Raw genomic sequence first — 27008 nt, 5'->3', positions numbered from 1 at the left:
TGACCCAAATGAGATGGGTCCAGCTCCAGCACCGGTTCCATGAGGAAGCGGATTGGCTTGCTTCTCGTGCTTCATTATCTCACTAATCTTTTTATTTTTTATTTTTTGAGTTTGAGCCACCCCTTGTGGTTTCTCTGAACGGTCACAAGCTGAGGTACCATACCCTAAAGTTCGACTTTTATCTACTACCTAAGTAAAGTTCGTTTCCTTACTTTTGCCAAAAAAAAAAAAAAAAAACAAACCAAAGAAGGCTGTGTTGACTTGAACCCAACCAAGTTGTCACGGTTAAAAACCTGAAATCAAACATTAGATTGGCCTCCATCATTTCCAATTAGTATTGGATTGGAATTGCCCAAAAAAAGTAAAAATTCCTGTAAAGCTACGATTTTTTGGAGTTTTTCTTCAAAAGACTTGCAGATCTTGCTATCAAGGATAAGTTTCATTAATTTTCTGCCTGCGCCGATGGGTCTTAGTGTCTTGGGATGGGCATCAGAAACAATGGAGAGGACATTAACGACTTCTTACAATAGGGAAGTAGTAAAGACCCTACACGATAGAGAAAAACTTTTTCCAAAATATGAATATGAAAAACATTCATGATTGGTCCCAAAATAAATTGTTAGATTTTTCAACAACAACATCCAAGCCTTATCCCAACTTAATGGGACTGACTACATGGATCCAATAAGAGATAAAAAATTAAAATTAAAATAGTAAAAAAGGAGGGGGTGGGGGAGGAACAACATGGATACAACTACATGGGTGTCGATAGATAAAATTAAAGAAGTAAAAGAGGGGGCGGGGGAGACATACCACATTGACACAAACTCTAGGGCATCAGCCCTTCTTAGTTACGTACTTCTTTTTAACTATCCAACATTTTCCACTAGGTCTCGAAGAGGTATGAATACAAAATAGCATTACAACAACAAAGTCCCGCATGGATCTTTGATCTCCAATCAGTTCTATTTGAGGTCATACTAGGAGTAAGGCTTAAGCTAAGCATGTATTTCTTCGCCACTTCTACTAAAGTTATCTTAGATCTACCCCTGCAGATTCTTTTGGTTCTCTCAATAAGGATCATGTTGCTCTTCTGGACTGGGGCCCCTGAAGGCCTCCGTTGAACATGACCATACCATCTCAATCGACTCTCTCTAAGTTTATCATGTATTGGAGCTATTTCCAATCCAACTCTAATATGATCATTTCTTACTTTATCCTTCCTAGTTTTCCCACTCATCTATCTCAACATCCTCATCTTTGTAACTCCAAGTTTACTTATATGACAGTACTTCACATCTCAGCATTCTGACCTGTACATCATGGCTGGTCTAATGGCAGTCCTATAAAATTTTTCTTTCAGCTTTAAAGGGCTACGCCGATCACGCAGTACTCCGGTCACGCCTCTCCACTTCATCCACCCTATTTTAATCCTTTGGGCAACATCGTCATCTATGTCGCTTTTCTTGTTCTCGATTGATCCCAGATTTCTAAAGTGATCACTTTGCGAGATCTCCTTCTCCGCAATATTCACCACTTTATTAGCCGACTCAGAGTTGTTAAAGTTACACATCATGTATTTGGTCTTAGTTCTACTTATCTTCAGATCTTTTGATTCCAAGGTTGATCTCCATAGTTCCACTTTTGTGTTAATCCCTGTTTTTGTCTCATCTACTAAAACAATATCATCTATGAAGATCATACACCATGGGACCTTCCTTTGCATGCTTCTGGTTGAGTCATTCATGATAAGCTCAAACAAATAAAGACTTATTTTGTTTTAATCAAAATTGGAGTCAGCTGATTCCGTTGGGAATAGGCCGATTCTTTAAACCATGGCCCGGCCTGTGCTTCCCCGGTTCACAGGGTTTAAGATCTTTCTTGTATCTATTTGTTTAGGATTAGATAGTGTTTGGAATTTGGATGTTGGGAGGTGAAAATGGAATAACGAGTGTCCGATAACGTTAAAAGTGCCCCTGAACAACCTCCCTATCCATTTCGGAGAGCAGTGCTTGCTCAACTCCAGTTCTCCAATGGCTGCTCTTCTGTCCCTTTCGTTGCCTTCACCAGCCAGAGTTTCTATCCTCCCTCACTTCTCTTCACCATTCAAGGTAAGAATACCATTTATTCCGAACTCTTCGATTTTCCAATCCCCAGCTTAAAAATTCTACTGTTGTTGTTCTTTACAGGGTAATCTAAGTAGCCTTAAAACAAGCTCATCTCAGATTCAAACACTCAAATTTCAACTAATAAAGAGGAGGGAAAGAAGATCAGTAGTAGTTCTCACCCGGGCTTCTTCTTCTTCTTCATCTGCTGCGGCTACTGAAGTAGCTTCTGATGTTCGTTTTCGGCTGGACAATCTTGGGCCACAGCCCGGCTCGAGAAAGAAGGATAAGAGGAAAGGGAGGGGTCATGCTGCAGGTCAAGGGGGTAGTTGTGGGTTCGGGATGAGAGGTCAGAAATCGAGGTCTGGCCCTGGTGTTCGCAAAGGTTTTGAGGGTGGACAGATGCCCCTTTACCGGCGTATCCCAAAACTCAGAGGCATTGCTGGAGGTATATTCTTGTCTTGGTGGGCTTTGATTTTTGTTCTTTTTATGAATTCTTTATCCAGAAAAGAAAAGAGTTAGTTGAAAAAACTATTAGTGAAATTTGGGATGTTTGAATCCTTTGGGTTTGATTCTTGGAATTGGAGAAGTTCGAGATAATGCAGATGCTGTGGGCTACTGGAAAAGGTTCCTTAGGTTCAACTCTTATCAATTGTCACTTAAACGAACATACTTTAGTACTTATGTTTATGGCTGTATAATTGAATGTATCATCTTCACATTCAAAGAAAATTTTTTCTCAGACAAGTGGTTCCACCCTCTTGCCCCAGAGGTTGTTGGTAGTGTGACAAAGGTGGCAAAGAGGGTCAGGCATGCTCTTAATAAATTAGGCTTGAGTTGCTATGTGTCTTGCTCTTTCTTAATTGTAGGTTAACAAGAATTCATAACGGAACATTCATTCCAGAGAGATTACATCCTATAAGAGAAATAGTATAAGTGGGTAGGTCATCCCTCATATGATTTGTTCTCCTTTCTTCCTTTGGCTTTGTTTGTTTCACCGTTTTTATGGGAAATAAATATTATTTATAAATTTTATTTTGTATTTTTCTGTCATTAGGCATTTTTTATGCCGGTGACCAGTCCATATGATGGTGGTGGAGTCCTCCATGGGTGCCAAGAGTACCAATAATCAAGATACAATCACTATTTCGAGAAAACAACATCCTGAATTTTGAAATGGAAATTGTTTCCCAACTTTTTTGTATTGCATGCAGTAAAATCATTTTCCTTCTTTCTAATTCTTTTATAATTTTCTATTGATTTTCAACAAATCCCGTAAAAATTTTATGGCGAAATAATTGCATCCTTTATACAGATATGTTTTCTACTTTATATATTTTTATTTTTCCAAAGAAAGTCAGCAAATGTGGTGGAAAGTTGTCAATATTTGAGTGAGTGACTGGGAAGTTGATTATTTTTATTTGTCCTAGTTAAGTCTGGATTAGGAATCTATAAGTCCAGCTTTGTTATGAATTGATTTCCTTTCATTATATAAGGTCCTAGGTGATTTAGAATCCCATCAATTGGCATAAGAGCCATGACCAACAATGATTCAAGGAAACATGATAAGGTCAGCCTTCAAGATTCTATCCAACAGTTGGCTGAAACAGTCAGACAATTGTCTCACAATATGGTTGTACTAGGCTGCAAAAAGGGTTGTATCTGAAAACAACACCTATTACAGGAGGACTGACAATACTACAAAGATGGTGAAGCCAGAAGTTTCTTACTTGCTGGACAGACGGATGGATCCATGGCTATTCCTTCATTGGTGGAGGAATATTTTGGCTGGTACGACTTGTCAGAGTGGAGGAAGCTTATATTTGTTCGTTTGCAATTGACTGGTTGTGCTAAATGATGTTGGGGAATCCATGAAGCGGATAATGTTAAAGCACGGGTTGAGCTCAACCTTGCACCTCAAAGAAGAAATGGAGGAAATAGTTAAAGAGAAAGAGCCTACCATTTTAGATGAGCCGGCAAAGGATTGGCTTGTGAAGGCGAAGAGGAGACAGTGATTGTAGAGGCATTAATGATTCAAGGTGAAAATCATATTCTTTGCAAGGCAAAGATTTTTCTTTACTTCAAGAGCTAGAGCTTACAGTTGAAGATAAAGATGAAGAAATCAAAGAAGCCTGTGGTGACAAAGATGAGACCATGCTTGAAGATTTTAAGGAAGAGGTTCAATACGCAAAATTCGGCCATGGAAGACAACATTGGAGAACATAAAAAAGATAGTAAAGATAAGGTTGCAGCAGTGATAGTAGATAAGGTCGTGGTTAAGGAAGACTTCAAGAACACTTCATGTGAAGCTGTGAATATTCAAGATGTTGTACTAGTTGAGAAATTCATAGTGTTCATGATTCCACCTAATTAGGTTCCTAGGGTTGTGGATTTTCTTTGTATCATCTGTGTGCTACCAGAATTTTATTTTAGACTGAAGACGCATGCTACTCCTGCGTTGTTCATTTTACACCACTATAGAACTTGTGGGTGAGTTTTTCCAAGCCAGGGAGAATCAATGCAGTATCTAGGCAATAATAGAAATGCCAGAAGAAGAAGAATATCTTGCTATTTTAGGAATTTCAGAATTCCTAGTCTCACTGGGAATCCTATTCCTAGTCAACTATGGAATTATATTTAAGTAGAGTTCTGTTTTCAGTTCCTTTTCCTATTTTGATTATTTTTATGTATTGTAGTTCAGGTTGGATTAGGAATTTACAAGTCCTGTCCTGTTATGAATTAATTTTCTTTCTTATGTCAAGTATAGGTGATTTAGAACCTCATCAAGAATCTTATGGAGGGATTAGTGAACAGTGATGGTGAAGATTTGAAGTATGCTAGGTGATGGTAAAACTGTAAAACTTTTCTCTTTGTAAGAACGAGAGCTTAAGTATAACCTTGTGCTCACTAGCAAGGAGGATCCCAAGGGGATGAAGGCCTATAAGTATTGGCTTATCTAAAGCAAAAATGAACGTAAAAACCTTTCTATCTGTAAGAATGAGAGCTTAAGGTGTAGCTTTGTTGCACTCACTAGCACGGAGGATCCTAATGGGATAAGGGCATATAACAGCTTAAGCACAACATTGTTGTGTTTATTTTTGAAGGAGGATTGTAAGGGCTAAAGGCCTATCAGTAGTGTCTTAGTTGGAACAGTGACAAAAGATTGTTTGATATATCTGGGAACTTAAGTACTGACTTGGGGATTATTTGGTTGTGATTAATACTTTTTCTTTATGAATAAACTCAATTATCTGTTTTTTACTTATTTTCATTAAAGTAAAAAGCTTGTTTAGTCAAAGTTCAACAATTGTTTTTTCTATACATTGGAAATGTGGGACCATGTTGCTTAAACCCTGTACTGTTAGTGGACCTCATTCTCTCATCTTTTAAAACCTTGATAGACAATCCAATCACATTGAGTGGGAAGAATATGTCTAATGACATAATCTACCTTAGAAGCAGCTAGAAGATGCCCTCGGACGATCAGACAATCTGCAATAAGATCAAATGATTTACCATTATCAAGTAGTAAGCTGCTTTATAGTTCAGCTGCATGCATTCAATTTGATTCGGCAAATGAAATGGTTAATCCTAAAGAATTTAAGGGTTCTTCGAGCATGAAGTTTTCCTATAGTTACTAGGATTTTCTAAGTTTGTAATGGGGTGGTTAATGCATATTTTTTCTTTTATGAAATGTTAATTTTATTGAAATGCAGAAAAAATGAAAAAGGCACAACTTCCGGGAGTGGGCTGCCACCGAGAAAACTATGCTATTTACCCTGCCTTCATCTAAGCTGTTCTCCATTATCAAAACACATCCCAACCCGAAAACAATCTACTACTTACATTGCATCCCTTTAAACAAAGACTGACCGAGACTTGTTGGACTATATCCCATCTCACCTTCCTGTCCACCTCTTCAACCCTGTCTGATTTGTTGTCAAAAACTCTGTTGCTACTTCCCTTTCATGCACACCACCAAACAGCAAATTTCCCTGCCCCCATGGGATTTCAGCTTCAAGAAAAGGTGGATTTCCACATGTCCCTGTAACCTATTAAACTCCCAAAAGGGGCAAGATTTTTTATGAAGCTTCTTGTAAAAACTCTATACAGCAGAAGATGATTAGGTGATTCAAATTCTGTAAAAAGAGCCACACATAAGGGAAAACCTTAATTTTATTTTTTTTCAAAACTAGCTAGTTCTGCACAATGACTAGAAAATACATTCTGTTTGAATGTGCTACGATTTCTGGGGTCTCCCTTTAGATGTGTCGGAAACAAGGTTTGGCATATGTTGAAACTCATGATTAATGCTAGGTATTGTGGTTATAGTAGTGTTGGGATACCAATGATTGGGATGTGAGTGTGATGGTTGGTTTCTTTGTTTGCCTTGAAGAGAGTTTTTCTAGAGAAAGGGAATATGACACACTATGTGGTGGAGTGCTTACCTCTGGCATGTATTGGGAAATTTATCTTTCCATCCAAGGTCTCTTTGTGAAAGACTACCTTTAGTGAAATATGAGGTTTAAACATGGTTCTAAGAATTGGAATCGGCAATCTGATTCTGGGCGAATTAGATCGGAATCGGCTGGATCCAATTTTCCAATTCCTGCCAAATTCGAACGTGAGATATTGGATTGGGTCAATAATCGGATTGGATTCGACAGGAAATACGCCGATCCGACCTGATTCCGCTCATATGCATGCTGGACATGTGGCATGTCCAGCAATTTAAAAAAAATGATGGAGAACCTTCTTAGAGAACTGAAGGAGAGGGAGGGGGATTGCAGAGTGGATGTATGGTCGGAAGAGGGCGGGTAGTTGCAGGGATGAGGGGTGGGGAGTTGCAAAGGGCTGGGCCAGGGGTTATAGATCTCAACCATAAATCTGTTTGTGCCTACTTAAGAATGCATGAAAGAGAGAGACTCATTCTTGAGCTTCCAACGTAGATGATATGTGGTAAGAGATGGATGAAGTTGATCCAACTTTCATCCAAGGCTCCAAGCCATCAAGCGCCGGCCTAAGCTCATGAGGGTGGAGGTCGGAATCATCCCACTGATTGACCTCTCCCTCTTAAGCTTTCACTCTTTGGAGGGATATTGCAAATACCATCCACAGGTCATATCGGATCTGGTGGAGGAGATAGGGAGTGCATCCAAGGTCGGGGGTTTTTCTAGGTGATCAACCATGGCATGCCGTTCGATGTACGTCGGGGGTTGAGACGGCAACGAAGGAGTTCTTTGGTTTGCCGCTGGAAGAGAAGTGCAAGGTGAAGAGAGACGAGGTGAATGCATTGGGTTACTACGATACTGAGCACACCAAGAATGTGAGGGACTGGAAGGAGGTGTTCGACTTCACTATGGATGATCCTACCGTGATCCTGCTTTTCCATGATCCCAACGACCAGCACCTGCAGCAGATGAACAATCAGTGGCCTGATTTAAGGTACTTCTAATTTTAATTAATCTTCAAGCTGGAAAATCTTGCCCGCATATCAGCTTTTTCTCCCTCTCGTCTTTGGCTTCCTCTTTTCCACCATATCTACCATAGGCATTACCAGTAGAGGACCTTAGAGATTTTTTGTTTCATTTTTAGCTGACTAGTTCTGGAGCCGATCCCATAAAGTGGATCAAATGGGGGAGAAGCAGGCGATTCAGGATGATTCTGCCTGAATCGGAATCATTTAGACCTCGGTTCCAATTACTTTAACCCTGAGTTTAAATCATCTCATGATTGGGCTCTAGGCTGATAGTGATTGCATTTATATATACCAAAGATAGGAGATTGTTAGCCACTTGTTTCATTTGGTATCCGTGATTCAGATTCATAGGTACTTTCGTTTTATTCCCTCCAGACTCCCTGAGTGGTCTCTTGAGGTGCTGGGAATCTATTTTTCCACCCAAGGTCTCATTATGGAAGACAGCCTGAGTTAAAATATGCACTTCAATCATCTTATTAGTGGAGCCTTAGGTGGATGAAATCGTATGTATGTTAGAGCGGATGTCATAAACTATTTGTGTTTGGTATCCCCTGAGTCATGTGGACTATCTTGCAAAGAGAGGAGATCATCATCAGATCATTAATGGTCTCAAATGGTCTTATGATATGTGCTGAAAGTTAGATGACCATGGCCTGAGGAGGGTGCTTAGGAGTCTTGCTGCGTAGTAGCTTGTTCAATATGGAAGGGAAGGAAGCATGAGTTATTCAATGACAAATGCAAGGAAGCTCTATTTGCCGATGGTATTAGTCTAGCTCATCAGGAAAGCTAGATCTTTCTGTTCCCTCCGTGACTTTTCATTTGATTGGTGGTTGAGGGCAGCCAAAACCCTTGCCGATGAGCTGGCAAGGGTGGTGATAAATAGAGTTACACTGTATTTGGGCCTCTACCCCTCCTTCCCGTAGGCCTCTTTTGAAGATTTGTTTGGTTTCAGCTTCTGTTGTCATTGTTGTTTATTATGTATTGTTGTTCTTGTACTCTGAACCCTCTACGAATAAAATTTCTTGGTTATCTAAGTGAGACAGATCTCCCATAGTATCCAAAAAATAAATAAAGGTCTTCTGCATATGTAAATGCTTATATGATGTGGACAAAAATTGATTCATATTGTGAAGGTCCATGACTTTTTGGTGCATGAGATATACATATTGTTTTGAGTCTCTTTTTGAGTAGATGTAAAGACTCAGGATGTGTTTCTGTTCCATTATAAATGTAAACTAATATTACTGACAAAGCACCCCACACACCCTCCCCCCCAGAAAAAAAAAGAAGAAGAAGAAGAAAAAGATGCATTTGTTTCTTTTGTTTACTTCTGTTAAAAATACATTTTGCTGATATTTGCTTCCTCTCACAAAGGCATGCATGCGGGGCTGCCAAAGTTTGTCCCCGTGAACTTAAAAGATATAGAAGCTGCTGGTTTTCAAGAAGGGGATGAAGTTTCACTAGAGTCCTTGAAAAAGAAGCGCATAATCAACCCATCAGGAAGAGAAAGAAGGCTCCCGCTAAAGGTAACACTGCTAGCTTTTCATATCCAGATGCATCATTTATGTCACCTTTAGATCTACTAAATGGAACTGCTTTGTTCTGATCATATGCTTAACCACAGACTTGAATGTCTTAGACAGTTAGACACAGGTAAAGATCCTGACAAAATCTGGTACTGCTAAACAGTTAGTTTTATTTTAAAAGAACTATATAATCTGATACTTCCAGACATTGATACGATATACTGATTTACATTTTAAATAGCTTTAATAAGTGTAAATTAACATCATAAACATCTGTTTAGCTTCTTTTTTCGGGGGGGGGGGGCTTGGAGGGGGTTTATACATGTTTCCTGCAAATTTGATATCCATCAAAAAGTATATTGCTGTTAATACTTGATCAGAGTAAGATTAGTGTAAAACTAAAAATAGCAAAATTTGTATTCAGCTGCAACTTTTTAGATGTAATGCCTTTGTTACATAGGATGAAAGTGGAGTGCATAATTACTTCACCCATGGTCCAAATGCAATATCCTCTTTGTTAGTGAATAACATACTAAAACATGGTGAAAAAGACAGTTGAATACTCTAGAAAAAAAAGATTGAACTTTTATGGGAAATTAATGTCCACTTGCAAGAGAGAAAGAGGAATGCTGATGAAGTTATAGAAATTTCACAATGTGTCTGACTCCCTCTAACGGGCAGGTTATAAGCACAGTACAACCCACCACCAATTTTTGTTACTTTACCCCCAATTTTATTTTGTATATGAATATTTTTTTCCTGTGCTGCTCTCTAAAAGCAATTGAGTTTTATGGTCATATGTTGCGTCTCACCTCTTCCCAGCAAAGAAAAAGGAATGGAAAGACAAGGAAAATCATATGCTACTCAGTGGATCAATAGCTCAAATTAGATCTGCTTACTTTTTTTTTGTTGGGGGGGGGGGGGAGATTAAACTGTGTCTGTTACATTCTCGTAATCCTTTCTGCACTTTCGATTGTGTCAAAACAACCTTTTTCCCAGTCAAATCAGGCATTCTATACCAGTAGGACCATTATGAATTTATAGGGTAAAGTTGCTGCAAATTTGTTCTGTGTGGGTCCCTTGTTGCCACCGGTCAAATCAAGCATCCTATATCAATAAGGAACGGGGAGAAGAATAGTATCCTAGAGGGGACGAAGATGGAGAACAGGAGAAAGAAACTTAAATTCGCAGTGAAGGAGGAAAAAGATATAAGTGCAGCTCCACAGCCATGAAAGGTAAACAAAGCTCAAATTTTATTCGATCATCAATAATCTTCTCCATATCGATGGGATTACTTACATATATACTCTCTAAAAGATAGAATACCAAAGCAAACAAGAATTCTTATTCAGTTTTTAAAACTAAATCTACACTATTGTCAATTGCTAACTCCTATATGAAAAATGTTAAGATTATCGTGTTTAGGAGTTTATCGTGTTTAGGTGTTTGGGGTTGTTTATGTCTCTTATTGTGCTTTCTAGTTAGTTCTAAATTAGCTTTATGTCTTAAGGGTATTTTGGGTACTTCATATTGTAATTCACTTAAGTTATGTTATAAATAAATCTGTCTCTCACGATTTAGTTAATTCAACTAAATAGTGAGAAGCCTTCTTTTCTCTCGGTTTTTCCTTCTTCTCCTTCTCTCGGTTCTTCTTTGCTTTCTTCTTCTAGTTCTCTGGCTGCAGATTATTTTTAGCTTCAGTTTTGTTTCATGGTATCAGAGCAATAAATTCTGATCCACGAGATTCATCTTGCTGCTGCTGTTTTGAAGGTTCTTTTTCACCCCTTTGTTTATCGTGGTTTACAGCAACCTATGCTGCCTATGTTGATCTGAATTCTAGTCTTATATTCATGAAGGACTCGAGTCTCCTGCTATGCTGCAACTGATTGTGTATGTTCCTGCTGCTGTTCGAAGTCCTTGAAGATTGGTTATTTGCTTGCCCCTAAAACCCTGACAATCTATATTCCAAATCCCTGTGGAAATCGATTTGTTTTTCTTCTGGGGTCTGTTCTTCATTCTTGTGGCTGGACTTCTAGTGATTATACATCACTATTGCTGGTTATATTTATCAAAGACTATACTTCTGTATTGGGCTGTTCTGCCCTATTCTTCAAGGCTATCGGTTTTACCCTGATCAGAGATTTCTTTCTTTTGGGCTGTTATTGACATTGGAGTTTGCACCTTTTTTTATTTCCCTAATGGCTGATGCTAAGTCTTCTACCGACAACTTTAATATTCAGATTACCAGTGTGAAGCTGAATGGTGCTTCTAATTATCTACTTTGGTCTCAAGCCTTTGAGGTCTATGTCACTGCTCGCCGGAAGATGAAATATCTTATGATGGAACCCGTGGATTCCACTGATGACAAATATGATGATTGGAAGGCTGAGAATGCAACCCTTCTTTGCTGGCTTTGGAATAGCATGGAACCCTCCATTGCTTCCAATGTTATGTTTCATAAAACTGCCAAGGGTGTTTGGAACGAACTTAAAGAGAGCTACTCTCAAGATACAAATCTGTCCCGAATTTATGATGTCTATGAGAAATTCTTTTCTTTTAAACAAGATGGAAAATCCCTTGGTGAGTATTACAGTTCATTGAAGGGGATGTGGGAAGAACTCAATGTATACCAGCCTATCTCTACTGATGTTGCTGTAATTAAGTCCCAACGATCTGAATTTTTGGTTGCTAAATTTCTCTCTGGGCTAGATTCTGATCTTCAATCCGTCAAAAGTCAATTGTTGGCTGGAGAGAAGATCCCCTGTGGTGAAGTCTGATTCAGCTCCTACCAACAAAGATAATTCTGCCCTTTTTACTTCTACTGGAGGGCGTGGCCGTGGTTGTGGTGGTACTTCTTCTCGCGGTCGTGGTTCTACTTTTGGGCGTGGTCGTGCCACTGGTTCTGGAGGTCGTGGGGTTACATCTAACACTGCTGGTTCTGGTTCTGTTGATACTAGTTCTTGATGGTGCACTCATTGTAATCGGTCTAATCATACTGTTGATAAGTGTTGGCTCAAACATGGCAAACCACAGTGGGCCCGTCAGCAATTTGCAAACGCTGCCATATCTGATGGAGGGACTGATTCTGTGCACTCTTCCGACCCTGCCCCGAGATCCTCTACTGATGGTGGTACCTCTTCTAATGATTTAGTCTCTCAACTCTTACAACGAGTCCAGCAACTTGAGGCTTCTTCTTCTACATCTACAGCTGTCCTTGCCCACTCAGGTACTACTGCTTGTTTCGCATCCTCATCCTCTTCGTGGGTCATTGACTCAGGAGCATCCTCTCACATGACTGGTAAGCCTACTTTGTTTTCATCTTCCACATAGACTTCTATGTCATCTCGGATTTCTATTGCAGATGGATCCTCTATGCCAGTCACTGGTCATGGGAAAGTTGCTCTGTCTTCTAACATATCTTTAGCTAATGTTCTTTATGTTCCCAAGGTTCCTCTTAATCTCTTGTCTGTTAGTCAATTAACTAAAAATTTGAATTGTTCCATAACTTTTCACCCTTCTTATTGTGTCTTTCAGGATCTTGCAACAAAGACGAAGATTGGTAACGGGTATGAGAAGGGAGGCCTCTATTACTTTGATCTGGGAACTACATCCACTGTAGCGGTTGCTACTTCTCTTGGCGTATCTCCTTTACATTGGCACTATCGGCTAGGACATCCTTCTCTATCTAAGCTGCAACACCTTGTTCCCAGTTGCAAGTCTGTCTCCCGTATCGAGTGTGAAGCTTGTGAGCTTGGCAAGCATCATCGTACTGTTTTTCCTTTGAGTCCAGAGTCTAGGAGTACTTCTTTATTTCAGTTAGTTCATTCGGATATTTGGGGTCCTTGTAGGGTCAAAAGTCGGTTAGGGTTTTCATATTTTGTTAGTTTTATTGATGATCATTCTCGTATGACATGGCTGTACCTCTTGAAGGATTGATCTGAATTTGTCTCTGTCTTCAAACAGTTTTATAATGAAATTCGAGTTCATTTTGGTGTTTCTTTAAAAACTTTGCGTACTGACAATGCACTTGAATTAATTCAGCGTGAGGTCTCTCATTTTTGTTCTGACAATGGTATTCTTCACCAAACTAGTTGCTCTTACACACCCCAACAAAATGGTGTGGTAGAGCGCAAAAATCGCTATTTGTTAGATGTTACTCGTTCTTTGATGTTTCATATGCATGTTCCCAAACTCTATTGGGCAGATGCGGTGTTGACAGCATGTTTCCTTATTAATCGTATGCCTTCGTCTGTCCTCAATAATCAAATTCCTTTCAAACTAGCTTTTCCTGATCGGGCTGTTTTCTCTCTTCCTCATGTTTTTGGTTGTCAGTGTTTTGTTCATGTGCTTCGCCCAGGGCTTGATAAGTTATCTCCTTGGGCTGTTAAGTGTTTATTTCTTGGATATTCTTGTACCCAGAAGGGGTATCGTTGCTTTGACCCTGTTACTCGCCAACAGTTTATTTCTGCTGATGTTGCCTTTTTCGAGAGTTCCCCGTATTTTGCTGGTCCCTCCGTTGATGTTCCTCTTAATGCCGTTGATCGGGTTGCTGCCCCTGCCCCTCTTCCCTTGCCGATAGCTGCCCCGCCTGTACAGGTTTATGTGCGTCGTCACCAACAGTAGCGGCTGCCCCCAGTTCAATCTATTACGGCCACACCTCTACCGCTACCAGCTGATTCTTTGCCTGTAGATCCCACTGTTAACGTTGATGATCTCCCTATTGCTCAGAGAAAAGGTACTCGTGCTTGCACTAACCGTCCTCTTTATCCTCTGGCCAACTATGTGTCTGTTTCTCATCTTCCTCTTCATTATCGTGCTTTTGCTACTGCATTACATTCTACTTTTATTCCTACTTCTTATACCATTGCTTTGTCTCACCCTGAGTGGAAAAATGCTATGGATGTGGAGATGGAGGCTCTCATCTCTCGTAAGACTTGGTCTTTGGTTGATCTCCCACCTGGTAAGGATCTTGTTAAGTGTCGTTGGGTGTATACGGTGAAGTACAATCCCGATGGTACTGTGGAGCGCCACAAGGCCCGTTTGGTTGCCAAGGGGTTTACCCAGACCTATGGGGTCGATTATTTTGAAACCTTCTCTCCTGTTGCGAAGCTGAATTCCGTTCGTATCTTGCTTTCTTTGGCCGTTAACCTTGACTGGCCTCTTTTCCAGATGGATGTGAAGAATGCTTTCTTATATGGTGACCTGCAGGAGGAGGTGTATATGGAGCAACCTCCTGGTTATGTTGCTCAGGGGGAGGATAGTGTCCGAGTTTGTCGCCTTCACAAGGCAATTTATGGACTGAAACAGTCCCCCCGTGCCTGGTTTGATAAATTTAGCAGTGTTGTTGCTGGTTGTGGATTTTCTAAGTGCTACTCTGATCACTCTATCTTTGTTAGACGACAGGGGTCTAATGTGGCCATCTTAGCCGTATATGTTGATGATATTATTATTACTGGTAATGGCTTCTGGGATTGCACAGGTGAAGACATATCTACTTGGCAATTTTCAGATTAAGGATTTGGGTAACCTCAGGTACTTTCTTGGCATCGAGGTTGTTCGCAGTTCTCGTGGTCTAAGCTTATCCCAACGGAAGTATGTTCTTGATTTACTTGATGAGACATGTATGATGGGTTGTAAACCTATTGATACTCCTATGGATCCTCATGTCAAGTTTGGTGCTTTTGATGACACAGACTTTGGTGATCCACACCAGTATCGATGCCTGGTCGGTAAACTTATCTATCTTACAGTTACTCGTCCTGATATTTCTTTTGTTGTGGGTGTTATCAGTCAGTTCATGTAGACGCCTAAGCAAGTTCATTGGGAGGCTGGTTGTCGTATTTTACGTTATCTTAGGGATGCTCCTGGCAAGGGGCTTATCTATCGCCGTCATGGACACACTAGCATTGTTGGATTTTCTGATGCCGATTGGGCTGGTTCTGATGGTGATCGTAGGTCTACTACAGGTTATTGTACCTTCATTGGTGGTAACTTGGTTACTTGGAAGAGCAAGAAACAAACTACTGTTGCTCGTTCCAGTGCAGAGGCCGAGTACAGAGCTATGGCTCACACAGCTGCTGAATTGATGTGGGTTCGTTCCTTTGCTCATGAGCTTGGTTATTCCAGTAATCAGCCCATGGAGATATACTGTGATTCATGGTACTAAATCTCGTTTCGTTTCGGTGTTTCGGTCTTACCGAAATTTCCGAGATATTTGGTCGAAATATGGTATTTTTCTGTGGGTGTAAAATGCCAAAATGACCGAGATTTCCGAAATTTTTGAAACGAGATTACCGAAATTACCGAGATTTCCCAAATTTCCGAAACGAGATGACCGAAATTTCCGAAATATTGCACGTGACACTTTTAATGACTTTTTCAATATCTCGCGATATATCGTGAGTCCACGATATTTCGTCGATATCTCACGAGATATCGTCGAAATATGGTATTTTTCCATTTCGGATTGGTATTGTATCTCGGACAGCTCGAGATATACGAAATTTGGCGAAATATCGCGAGATTTTGAACCTTGACTGTGATAATCAGGCTGCTATCTACATTGCCAACAACCCTGTGTTTCATGAACGAACTAAGCACATTGAAGTTGACTGTCATTTTGTTCGTGATGTTGTTCTGAAGAAGTTGATTACTACCCCTTTTGTTTGATCCCAGTTTCAGCTCGGCGATATGTTTACCAAAGCTTTGTTTCGACCACAGTTTGCAAATGGCTGTTCCAAGCTGGATCTTGGTGATGTCTATGCTCCAGCTTGAGGGGGAGTGTTAAGATTATCATGTTTAGGAGTTTATCGTGTTTAGGTGTTTGGGGTTGTTTATGTCTCTTATTGTGCTTTCTAGTTAGTTCTAAATTAGCTTTATGTCTTAAGGGTATTTTGGGTACTTCATATTGTAATTCACTTAAGTTATGTTATAAATAAATCTGTCTCTCACGATTTAGTTAATTCAACTAAATCGTGAGAAGCCTTCTTTTCTCTCGGTTTTTCCTTGTTCTCCTTCTCTCGGTTCTTCTTTCTTCTTTGCTTTCTTCTTCTAGTTCTCTGGCTGCAGATTATTTTTAGCTTCAGTTTTGTTTCAAAAAATAAGATTCAACTTACAAAATAACCCATAAAAGAAAATACCTTAAATATCCCTATCTAACCCTGGGTGTAATTGCCTCAGCTCTTCCACTCTGAAAAGAACTCGACTCCGTTGAGTTAGGTCGCGGACCCAAAATACCCTTATGGTAATGTCAACACTAAGGCGGAATGTATCTCAAGGAAGACGGTCAGTCTGTAACTCTCCATGAGTGGAGAGGATAAACTTACTCATAGCTGGAGGAGGAGGAGGAATGTGTTGTCGATGAGGCATATCTATCAACGCACGAGGCGACATCATAAACATACACTCTCTTTGTCTCACCTTGATGGTGTTTTGTGCACGATCATAGAGAATACCATAAAGAAAAATTTTAATTGACTTGTCAAAATCAGTTTTTATTTCCTGATAAATTTTTTTGAATACAATAAGAAATTGAGTCCGGTCTTTCAACAAGTAAACCTTAGTGGAACGATAGTAATCGTCCACAAAACTAAAAAAATAAGAAAGTCCTAATCTATTACGGATGCGACACGGAACCCCAAATGTCAAAATGCACTAAAGAAAACAATGAAGAACTTCTAGGTGTAATACAAGTAGGAAAGGAGGAAAAGATAGCTGGTTGACGGCGGTGATGGTGATAGACCTAAACCGATTGAGGGTATGGGATGGGTATGGTCTCAGCCTCCCAGGTAGGGAGGACCTAGAAGGTCTTCATTGTTCACAGTAGCTGGTATACGAGAAGAAGAAAAATAAGGAGTATTTTCAAAAAATGTGAGGTCAGCACTAAGAAACTTTTTATCAGAAATGAGAACAAAACATTTATACCCTTTCTGGGTCCTAGAGTAGCCAAGCAAAATACATTTAATAGACCGAGGAGACAATTTATCAACGACAGGGTAAAGTATGTGGACAAAACATACACAACTAAAAACACGTGGTGGGGAAGCAAACAAAGAACGATCAGAATAAACAATAGAAAAAGGGATTTTATTATTTAAAACAAATGACGGCATATGATTAACAAGGTAACAAACAATGAGGACCTCATCACACCAAAATCGTTGGGGACATTCATGTGGAGCATAAGAGACCGAGCCACCTCCAGTAAGTGTCTTTTTTTTGCGTTCGACCATCCCATTTTGTTGTGGAGTATTCGAGCATTGAGCAACTAGTTTGGTAAATAATACCATGAGTGAGTCAAAAATCAAAAATCTCAGTTTGAGTGTACTCAAGAGCATTATCAGAATGAAAATTTTTAATTGACTTGTCAAATTGAGTTTTTATTTCCTGATAATTGTTTTTGAATACAGTAAGAAATTGAGTCCGGTCTTTCAACAGGTAAACCTAAGTGGAACGAGAATAATTGTCCATAAAACTAACAAAATAAGAAAGTCTATTCTATTACGGATGCGACATGGACCCCAAATTTTAGTATGCACTAAAGAAACAACGAAGAACTTTTAGGTGTAATATGAGTAGGAAAGGAGGCACGACGATGTTTGCCCAGTTCGCAGGCTTTACATTCTAGACGAGAGGTAGACTTGCAACTAGGAACCATTAACTGAAGTTTAGGTAGAGACGGGTGACCAAGTCGTAATGCCATTGCATGGTAGAGGGTATGATAGTAGATGTAGCTGCAGTAGAAGGTCCCGCGCCATCCAAGTAATACATACCATTACGCTTAAGCCCTCCACCAATCATCTTCTTTGTCTCAAGGTCCTGAAAAACACATTAAGAGGGATAAAAGGTCACAGAAAAATTAAGAGATTTAGTAAGTTGACTGACAGATAAAAGGGTTAGAGGTAATTTAGGAACACATGAAGAACTAGAGAGAAGAAGGTCATGGAAGATGTTGGGGAAACAGTTCCATGACCAGTTACCTGAGTAGATAACCCATCAAGAAGGATAACATTAGAGGAGGTTTGAGCTTGATTCATTGAAGAAAACAGGCTTGACTTACCAGTCATATGACATGAAGCACCAGAATCAATAAGCCAGGAGGTAGAAGAAGGATAAAAAACTGAGTTACCTTTATATGCTAAGGTGGCGGCAGATGTAGCTTCAAGTTGTTGAAGGTGTTTGACTAGCTGGTTGTAATCATCAAGTGACACAGTGGATGAAGTATCCGATGTAGAACTTTGAGTCATATCATTGATAGGTTTCTCAGTCGGAGTGTCAGTCATGGCTGTATTGGCTAGTTCATTTGCCCATTCAGGTTTTCCATGTTTACCCCAATAGGTATCCACAATATGATTCTGTTTGCCACAATAAGAGCATTGGTGGGAAAATTTGTCAAAGGATTAATAACTGGTACCTCTTCCACTAGTGCCACGGTCCTTGGATTGGCCACAACCACGTCCTCGACCACGACTAGCAACAAAAGCTGAGCTGTCTTTGGTAGCAGTTCAGATTAGATGAATTAGACAGACGATTGATATGAGAGAAACTTTCTCCCTTGCTAGAAATTTAGCAACATAAAACTCAGCTCGTTGTTGTTTTTAATTGATCCAAGTTGGTAGCGAGTGGCTGATGTATCTGAAGTTCTTCAACCATGCCCTTATAACTGGCAAAGTATTCATTCAGAGATTTATCTCCCTGTTGGAAAGTGAAAAGCTTCTCATAGAGATCATACATGCGGGAGATATTCTTTTCTTGAGAAAAACTTTCACGCAAATCATTCCGGACATCCTTGGCAAGGGTGTGAAACATCACATTGGATGCAATGCAGGCTCAATACTGTTCCATAGTCATATATTAGTAATAGAGTTCTTACGCATCCACTCATCATGAGCTGTGACTGAGGTAGGATCCTTTGGATCAGCAGTAGGAGGATCATCCGTAATGTATTTTATTTTTCCTTTGGCATGAATGTATGCGTGCACAGCCTGGGCCCATAAAAGATAGTTTGAAACTCCGGAGATTTTTATAGTAGTGATCTAAACTTGGACATTGTCTGTTGGTGGTTTAGGGTCGGCCATAATGATAACTGATCAAAGCTAAGTAGCAACAGCAGTAGTAAGTCAATCGATTCTTGAATAGAACCAGATTAGGGTTTAAAAACCCAAAAGTAGTAACAGTAACGCAACCGGCAGGGTTAGGGTTTGAAAACCCAAAAGTAGCAGCTGTAATGGCAGAGTTAGGGTTTGAAAACTCCAAAATAGTAGCAGGAAGTCAATCGGCAGAGTTAGGGTTTGAGACACCCAAACTCAGCAAAATATCATTAGAGGGGAGGAATCGAAAGCTGTACCTGAAGAAGGGAACCAAATACCACCAATTTATTGGATCAATTGGAGAAAAATCACCTGATATCAAACCCTCAATAGGGTACCGCAGGAAGTAGAAGAGAGAAACTTCGAAGAATAAATAGGTTGAATCTGCAGTCGTCAAAAGTAGTATTGATCCACTGATTGGATCTGAATTAGAAGTAGAAGTAATCTTCAAAAAAACAAACAGCAGCTTCAACTTGTTCTCCAATTGATCTCGCACTTCTGGTAAGCAGTAGTAGTAGAACCCTAGTTTTCAATTGAAAACTTCATCTAGGGTTTAATCCATAGCAATATGCACCATAGGGTGCTGCACTCGTTGAAGGAAAATAAGCTTTAGAAGATACTCAAACCAGAACTGCAAGTCACATACAACCTAATGGTTGTGCTTTGATACCATGTAACAGATCAGAACACTAAGTTACCAACAAGGTACTAAAACACGGAACTCAACCCCAACTCGACCCTGGGAAAAACTGAGATCTGGACATCTCGGTCTAGTTGGTGCATTTTTTTTTTCAACTCGAAACCTCAACTTGATGGGTTTTAGACCTAGTTTGGATCTGAAACTTGGTATTTAGCCTATTTTGGGCCATTTAAACACAATGACATTATCAGATTTTTCAAAAACAAAGTCCAAATAGGAGTTTTACTTCGGACCTTAAGTTGGTAGGCGACGACGTAATAAAATTCCCTACTCTACACATAATTTAGTAATAGAAAGCAAGCAAAACATTCAATTAATAGCTAAACCATAGTTCGAGAACTCGCGAGATCTCTTTTTTTTGGGAGGACGAGTCGAGTTGGTATACGAGTTCTCAAATTACATTTTCTCGGTCGAGATCTCGGGTAACTTGAGATCTCGGGTCGACCTAGATCTCGACCCATCTACTTCTTTAAAAATCATCTAACTCAACAGAACTCAATATTTCTCGATCGAGTTCTATCCAAAATCTATTTTCTTCCCCATTTGAAGGTTGTGACTCATTTTACCTCTGGATTTCAAGTTGTAACCTGTGGGAGAGTTGATTCAGCTGCACATTTGAAGGATTCAGCTACACATCTTCAAGATTCATGTCAAATTTGAAGGATTTTTCAAATGACAGTAGCAGTGGATCTCACGCCTCATGGAAACAGCTATACCCTAGGATAGGGGACTTGACATATGTTGATGACAACTCTTATATGCTTGTTGTGGAGCACTATATGCAACAGTGCAGCAACACTATGTCATGGGAAGACTATGTGGCACTACTGGGGACTGAATACTTGATTCAAACTCAGTTTATGTGATGATAGTTGTAACTTGTAACATTGTTAAACAGTTTGATGTATCACTTTAAAATTCCCTACTCTACACATAATTTAGTAATAGAAGGCAAGAAAAACATTCAATTAATAGCTAAACAACTTAAATAAGCATTAGAAATGTTAAAGTCACTATCTTGATAGTTTATGTTGATGACAGTCATCACAGGGAGCAATCGTGAAGAAATCTCCTCTTTAAAGCAATTCTTGGGCAAGGAATTTGAAATCAAAGACCTAGGGAAATTGAGATATTTCCTAGGTATTGAAGTTGCTTATTCTGTAAAGGGTATCTCTCTCTCCCAAAGAAAATACACCATTGATCTGTTGACAGATACAGGATAGTTAGGCTGCAAGCCTGTTGATACCCCTGTAGAACCCAATTCTCATCTTAGAAGCAAGAAAGGAGAACCTGTGGACAAGGCCAGCTATCAGAGACTTGTTGGTAGACTCATTTAATTGTCTCATACTCGTCCAGACATTGTGTTTGTTGGGAGTATGGTGAGTCAATATATGCATGATCCTCATTCTTCTCATTTAGATGTTGTGTATCGGATTTTGCACTATTTGAAGGCTGCTCCTGGAAAAGGTGTTCTCATTTCATCCCACAATCATTTTCGAATTGAGTCTTATACTGATGCCGATTGGGCAGATTGTCCTAATGATAGGAGATCTACTTCAAGGTACTGCACCTATGTTGGTGGAAATCTTGTTACTTGGAGGAGCATGAAGCAATCAGTTGTGGCTCGTTCTAGTGCGAAGCGGAGTTTAGGGCCATGGCCCATGGCATTTGTGAGTTACTTTGGTTGAAAGGGTTACTTCAGGACCTTGGAATCTCACCTGAACTACCTATACGGCTCTACTGTGATAGTAAATCTGCAATCAGCCTGTTCAACATGACTGCACCAAGCATGTGGAGATTGAGCGTTACTTCATCAAGGAAAAACTTGAACAGGGACTTGTTTGTATTTCCTTTGTTTCCTCAGGGAATCAGTTGGTCGATGTTCTTACTAAGGGATTACCTTGTAAAACCTTTGTTTCTATTGTTAGCAAGTTGGGTATGGTTGATATTTATGCACCAACTTGAGGGGGAATGTTGTAATATGGGTACAAGGGTATAATAGTTCAGTAGGGTTTTATTAGTATTGCCCCAAGTGTATTATTGTAATCGTGTTCCCATCATAATATTATAAATTGAGAGGACCTGTGTCTCATTGACACAAGTTTGATTCCCCAAAATTCCATCAATATATATATATATATTTCAAGTAATCAATTAATATATCTCTCTTATATGCAATAATGTTGCTATACGTACAATCCTCCGCCACTGACACTAGGAAAAGGTATGATCTCATTGGGAAAATCCAATGCCTATCGGATAATGCTGACAATTCCCAATTAAAAGCATTTACCAATAAGTACATCATGTGTAGATATAACTCTTATTCCTCCCAAAGTTGTAGTCTAGTATCGACTTGGTCTCTCCACTTAACAATAACACATGACAAACCTTTAGGCATGGAAATAATAATTGTCACGACCCAGGTTTGTTGGAATGTCATACAAAGAATCTGAACTTCCAATTGGGTGGAAACATTTTGGAAATAAATATTAGGGATAAAGAACGCTAACCGGTCTTGTCCAAGGCGTGGACACTGCGCCTAGACACAGCTGGGCGTGGAACGACCGCCCAGCCCCCATTCTAAGGTAGAAATTCCAGGCCTCATGGCAGGGGCTGGGTGGTCATTTCACGTCCAGCTGTGTCTAGGCGCAGTGCCCACGCCTTGGACACGACCGGTTAGCGTTCTTTTTCCCTAAATATTAATACATATTAATATTTTAGAAAAACTTTATAAACATTTTACAAAATGTGACACTGCTACCGGATCCGGATTTTCATCCAATCATGTCCAGATACTCTCTCTTGATATTCACCCAAAATGGGAGTGGATTCCTTGTTGAGCATCTCTTTTGTCCATTGTCAAACACCATGAATTCAACGCACCGATATATAGTCCAAGGGACATCCACCGTTGGTACACCAAAGCCCATAATGTCTGTCTACAATGATAAGTACCTCTTAAGGTCTAGTGACCAATTGAAAATTACCAATGAGAATCATGTCCTCAAACAACTGTCAATATTCCATTCAAGATTTTCATGTGATCAAATTCAGTGTACACACAATATGTATACTCACATTGTGTCCCTGAATCAACATTCATGAGCACTCACAATGTGATAACCATATGAATAGAATGTGCATGTCCCTAGACATGAAAAGATTTAAGGAGAAAACCTCTAGGCAACCATAGCCCGTTAATGTCAATCATGCAATCATAATCATAAGTAAACAATTTATTTATGGATTTTATGGATACATTTCCAACACTACCTTCTTTGATCTTGTTTTCAATTTTTCTACCTTAAACCTTAGGTGACCTAGATTACCCCATTATGTTCTGGGCTATGGCCTAACCCCATTATGTCACTTAGAGAGAGTAGTTTGAGGTGGTATGGTCATGTTCAATGAAGACCTCCAGATGCCCCAGTTCGGAGGAGTGACATAATCCTTATTGAGGGAACCAAGAGAACCAGGGACAGGCCTAAGATAACTATAGGAGAATTGGTGAAGAAAGATATGCTTAGCTTAGGCCTTGTTCCTAGCATGACCTCAAATAGAGCTGATTGGAGAACAAGGATCCATGCGGTTGACCCCATGTAGTTAGACTATGTTGATGTGATGTTTTACAGTCCATTTCGAGCCCTAAATGTCGGGTTGTAAGAAGCAGTACATAGCTATGGTCGATGCCCTAGAGTTTGTGTTGATGTTGTATATGCCCCCTCCCCCCCCCCCCCCCCAACCCCCCCTCTTTCTCTTTTTTATTATTCTTTTACTCCTTCTAGTATCCATGTAGCTGACCTCAGTAAGTTGGGATAAGGCTATGATGTTGTTGTGGTTGTATTATTATAGTTTTCTTCAAGATTTTTCTGTGGATTCATGGTATGTTTGGATGGATTTCCAGTAATACTAGGGTGAATTCCTCGGTGGAAGAGTTGATTCTCTTCACAGGTTAGGTGGATTCCTGCTTGATTCTATCACTTCTAACCTCTGTTTTCTGTCAAGTTTCCAATTAGCTTGCTGTGTTTGTAACTTCCAGAATATCAGTTATTCTGTCTCAAATTTGAATTTTAAACTTGAGTAATTGATGTCTGGATTTCTGGTTTATGTTGCTGAGTTTGAATAGCTAGAATTCAAGTCCTTGATCAGCAGCTATGTATGCTGAGATATTTTGTAGATAAGTTCTAATAACTGAGAGCCGTACTCTTCCCGAGTATTCATGTCAATCTGATCATTCTATTTATAGTTATTGTTGGATTGTATGGGCTAGAATACCGTGGGGGTATTCTGGACTTTTTACTTCTTCTATGATATGTACAGCCATGTCGGCTTTGATAAGGACAATTCTGTCCATGTAATATTTTCTATTCATTATAAATATATTGCTTGGGGTCTGCCTTAGACATCTAAGCATTCAGCTCTAGTTTTATTTCTGTTAACATGGTATCAGAGCAGGCAGGGGTCACGGTATCGAATCCCCCTGGGAGCGGGCAAGTGTTAAAAAATTATTGATCCACCAGTGTCCCCCTTTGGATAGTCCGCCGAGCTCCTGTATGATATACATATTGTTTCCTCCATTTCCTACAAGGTCGGCCTTTTAGAGGAAGCGGTTCTAACATGTATTCTAGACTTTTTACTTCTTTTATGATATATACAGCCATGTCAGCTTTGATAGGGACAATTCTGTCCATGTAATATTTTCTATTCATTATAAGTATATTGCTTGGGGTCTGCCTTAGACATCTAAAGCATTCAGCTGTAGTTTTATTCCTGTTAACAGTTATAAATTCTCCTATGTCCTGTTGTTTGGTGATCCTGTTCTGCAAATCTAGTTGTAGTTGGGACTGGTACTTTATTGGAGTGCCTGAACTCTGTAGGTCTTGGCTCTCTGGAAAACAGAGTAAGCTGTATTCTGGCAGATGGAAATGGGGTCCTAATCGGTGGGACCACTGACACTTCAAACCCTTCAATTGGACCTCTCCCCTCATTGGTGAAGCTGTAGCATTTCATTTTGCCTTTGTGATAAAGTCTCTTTAACACTTGGATTCTTCAGGTCACATCTCTCTTGGCTATATGGAAGCAGAACTATTAGTGATTGTGGGCAACTAAGGTTCTCCGTGGGCCTCCCACTTCATTGGAGTAGCCTTAGCAGTTCCGTCAGGGTTATCAGCTCTTCTCTCAAGGGTTGTCTGTAGATGTGATTGCTGGAATCTTATTCGTGTATTTGATAGATCCTAGTAGGCCCACACCGTCAGAGATCAGAATGACGAGCAGAGCATCTCATTGTTGCACCTAAACCACTTAATGTTGCATTTCATATGAAAATAATCATTGGCATTTCATCTAGGAAACTGGAACAGTAGCAGCCCTGGGATCCATTTCTATGTTGATGCATGCATGTACATACATACATATGCACACTCATTATATATTGTGTATTTATATGGTATGATGAGATGGGTCGTTCTATTGTGACCATGAGGTAAAGGTTGCTCCATTGTGATCATGAGAGCACGGGTTCGAGTCTGGAAACAGCCTCTTTGCCAAAGTAGGAGTAAGGCTGCGTACAGTATGACCGGCCCCAGACCCCGCAGTGGCGGGAGCCTTGTGCACTGGGCACGCCTCTTTTTTTTTTTTTTTTTTTTGTTTTTTGGTGAGATGGATCATTCCCTATTACAGGGACCCATGCTTGTCTCTGCATTTCACCAAATGGCAAGTGGAGATGACAAAATGTCAACAATGGTTGACAGATGTTGGCACATTAATCTCTCTCTCTCTCTCAAACTGATGTTCCTTGTTGCAGATTCTAGGAGAGGGAGAATTGTCGGTGAAGCTGAACATAAAGGCTCGTGCCTTATCAGAATCAGCAAAAGAGAAGCTTCAAGCTGCTGGTTGTTCTCTGACACTGCTGCCTGGCCGAAAGAAGTGGGTTAAACCATCGGTTGCTAAAAACCTTGCTCGTGCTGAAGAATACTTTGCCAGAAAAAGAGCTGCTGCGGGTGGAGCTGATCCAGCCCCTGCTTCAAGTGATGCACCTTCCGCTTGAGGCTCAATTCATGTCAAAAACCCTCTCTCTAAAATTAGGTGAGGCCTAACCTAATCAGCGGATACCTGTAGTTCTTCTTTTTTCTCCTTGTTCAGCTCTTAAGTTCTTGTATCATGTATCTGATTCATTCTCACAAAGTTGTTTAATTAAATCCAATATGGAATTTGTTTCTAGCCTGTACAATAGTCACTTGCTGAAACAGGAACGAACATTGTTGCCAATACCTGACCCATACTACACCCTACCGCAGGAATTTAGTTCACGGTATCAGTACGTGTATCGTTCTTAGCCGACCAAATATGGATCGGCCATATCAGGTCGGATCAGACCAATACTAAAATTTATTTGACCATTTTACCCTCCCCTGTTTCAATACCACCGATACTGCCGATACTGATACCTAAAACCATGCCCTACAAGGAACCTATTCCAACTTCCAAGAGCATCATTGGATTGACCAGTATAGTATTAGGCTTCAGTCCTATTATAATCAAATATTTTGTCAGCCAAACCCAACTGATTTGACAACTTTGATGATCTGGTTTTACTGTTTCTGTTGGTTTTCATGCTGATCTAGTCATTTTCTCCTTAAGTCAAAGCAACCCAATACACGGTGTACGGATTCTTCTTCTATAATGTGTCTCTAACACACATATCTCACTAATAGAAAGAACCCTTTTGATCTGGTTATGTAACAATCAATCTGCTTTTAGGCCTAAGATAGCATTTGTTTACAGCAAATGTGCAATGTATGTTTACAACAATTATCACAAAATGATAAGAACATCGATTCCATCTAATCTTAAAGCCTAAAGTTCTTTACATATGACGATGGAAAGTCTTCATTGCACTAAAGTGAGAATGAAATTTTTTATTTCTAATTCTTGTGAAGTGGGGTGTGAGGTTTTGGGGGATGCATTCCCTTCTATTATTATTATCTTCTAAATAGCTTTCTAATTTTGGTGGTGGACTGGAAACAATGGGGTTCCTTTGGTTTCATGCTTTGATTAACTTTTTATAACGTTAGTTTTCTGCTTTGGTAAGAGGATAGAAAAGCAAAA

The 27008-nt window shown here is 39.8% G+C and overlaps 1 protein-coding gene across 1 annotated transcript; it reads left to right on the top strand.

Moving 5' to 3' along the window:
* Positions 1–1953: 1953 nt before the first annotated feature.
* Positions 1954–26118, top strand: LOC122664730 (50S ribosomal protein L15, chloroplastic). The gene is made up of 4 exons (XM_043860690.1): positions 1954–2111; positions 2190–2553; positions 8959–9110; positions 25705–26118. The coding sequence occupies exons 1-4, from the start codon at positions 2034–2036 to the stop codon at positions 25945–25947; spliced, it is 837 nt and encodes a 278-aa protein (XP_043716625.1). The 5' UTR covers positions 1954–2033; the 3' UTR covers positions 25948–26118.
* The last annotated feature ends 890 nt before the right edge of the window (positions 26119–27008 follow it).

This window comes from Telopea speciosissima, chromosome 6 (assembly GCF_018873765.1).
Source record: "Telopea speciosissima isolate NSW1024214 ecotype Mountain lineage chromosome 6, Tspe_v1, whole genome shotgun sequence".
Classification (NCBI taxonomy): Eukaryota; Viridiplantae; Streptophyta; class Magnoliopsida; order Proteales; family Proteaceae; genus Telopea; species Telopea speciosissima.
This window is presented reverse-complemented; position numbering and strand designations above follow the sequence as displayed.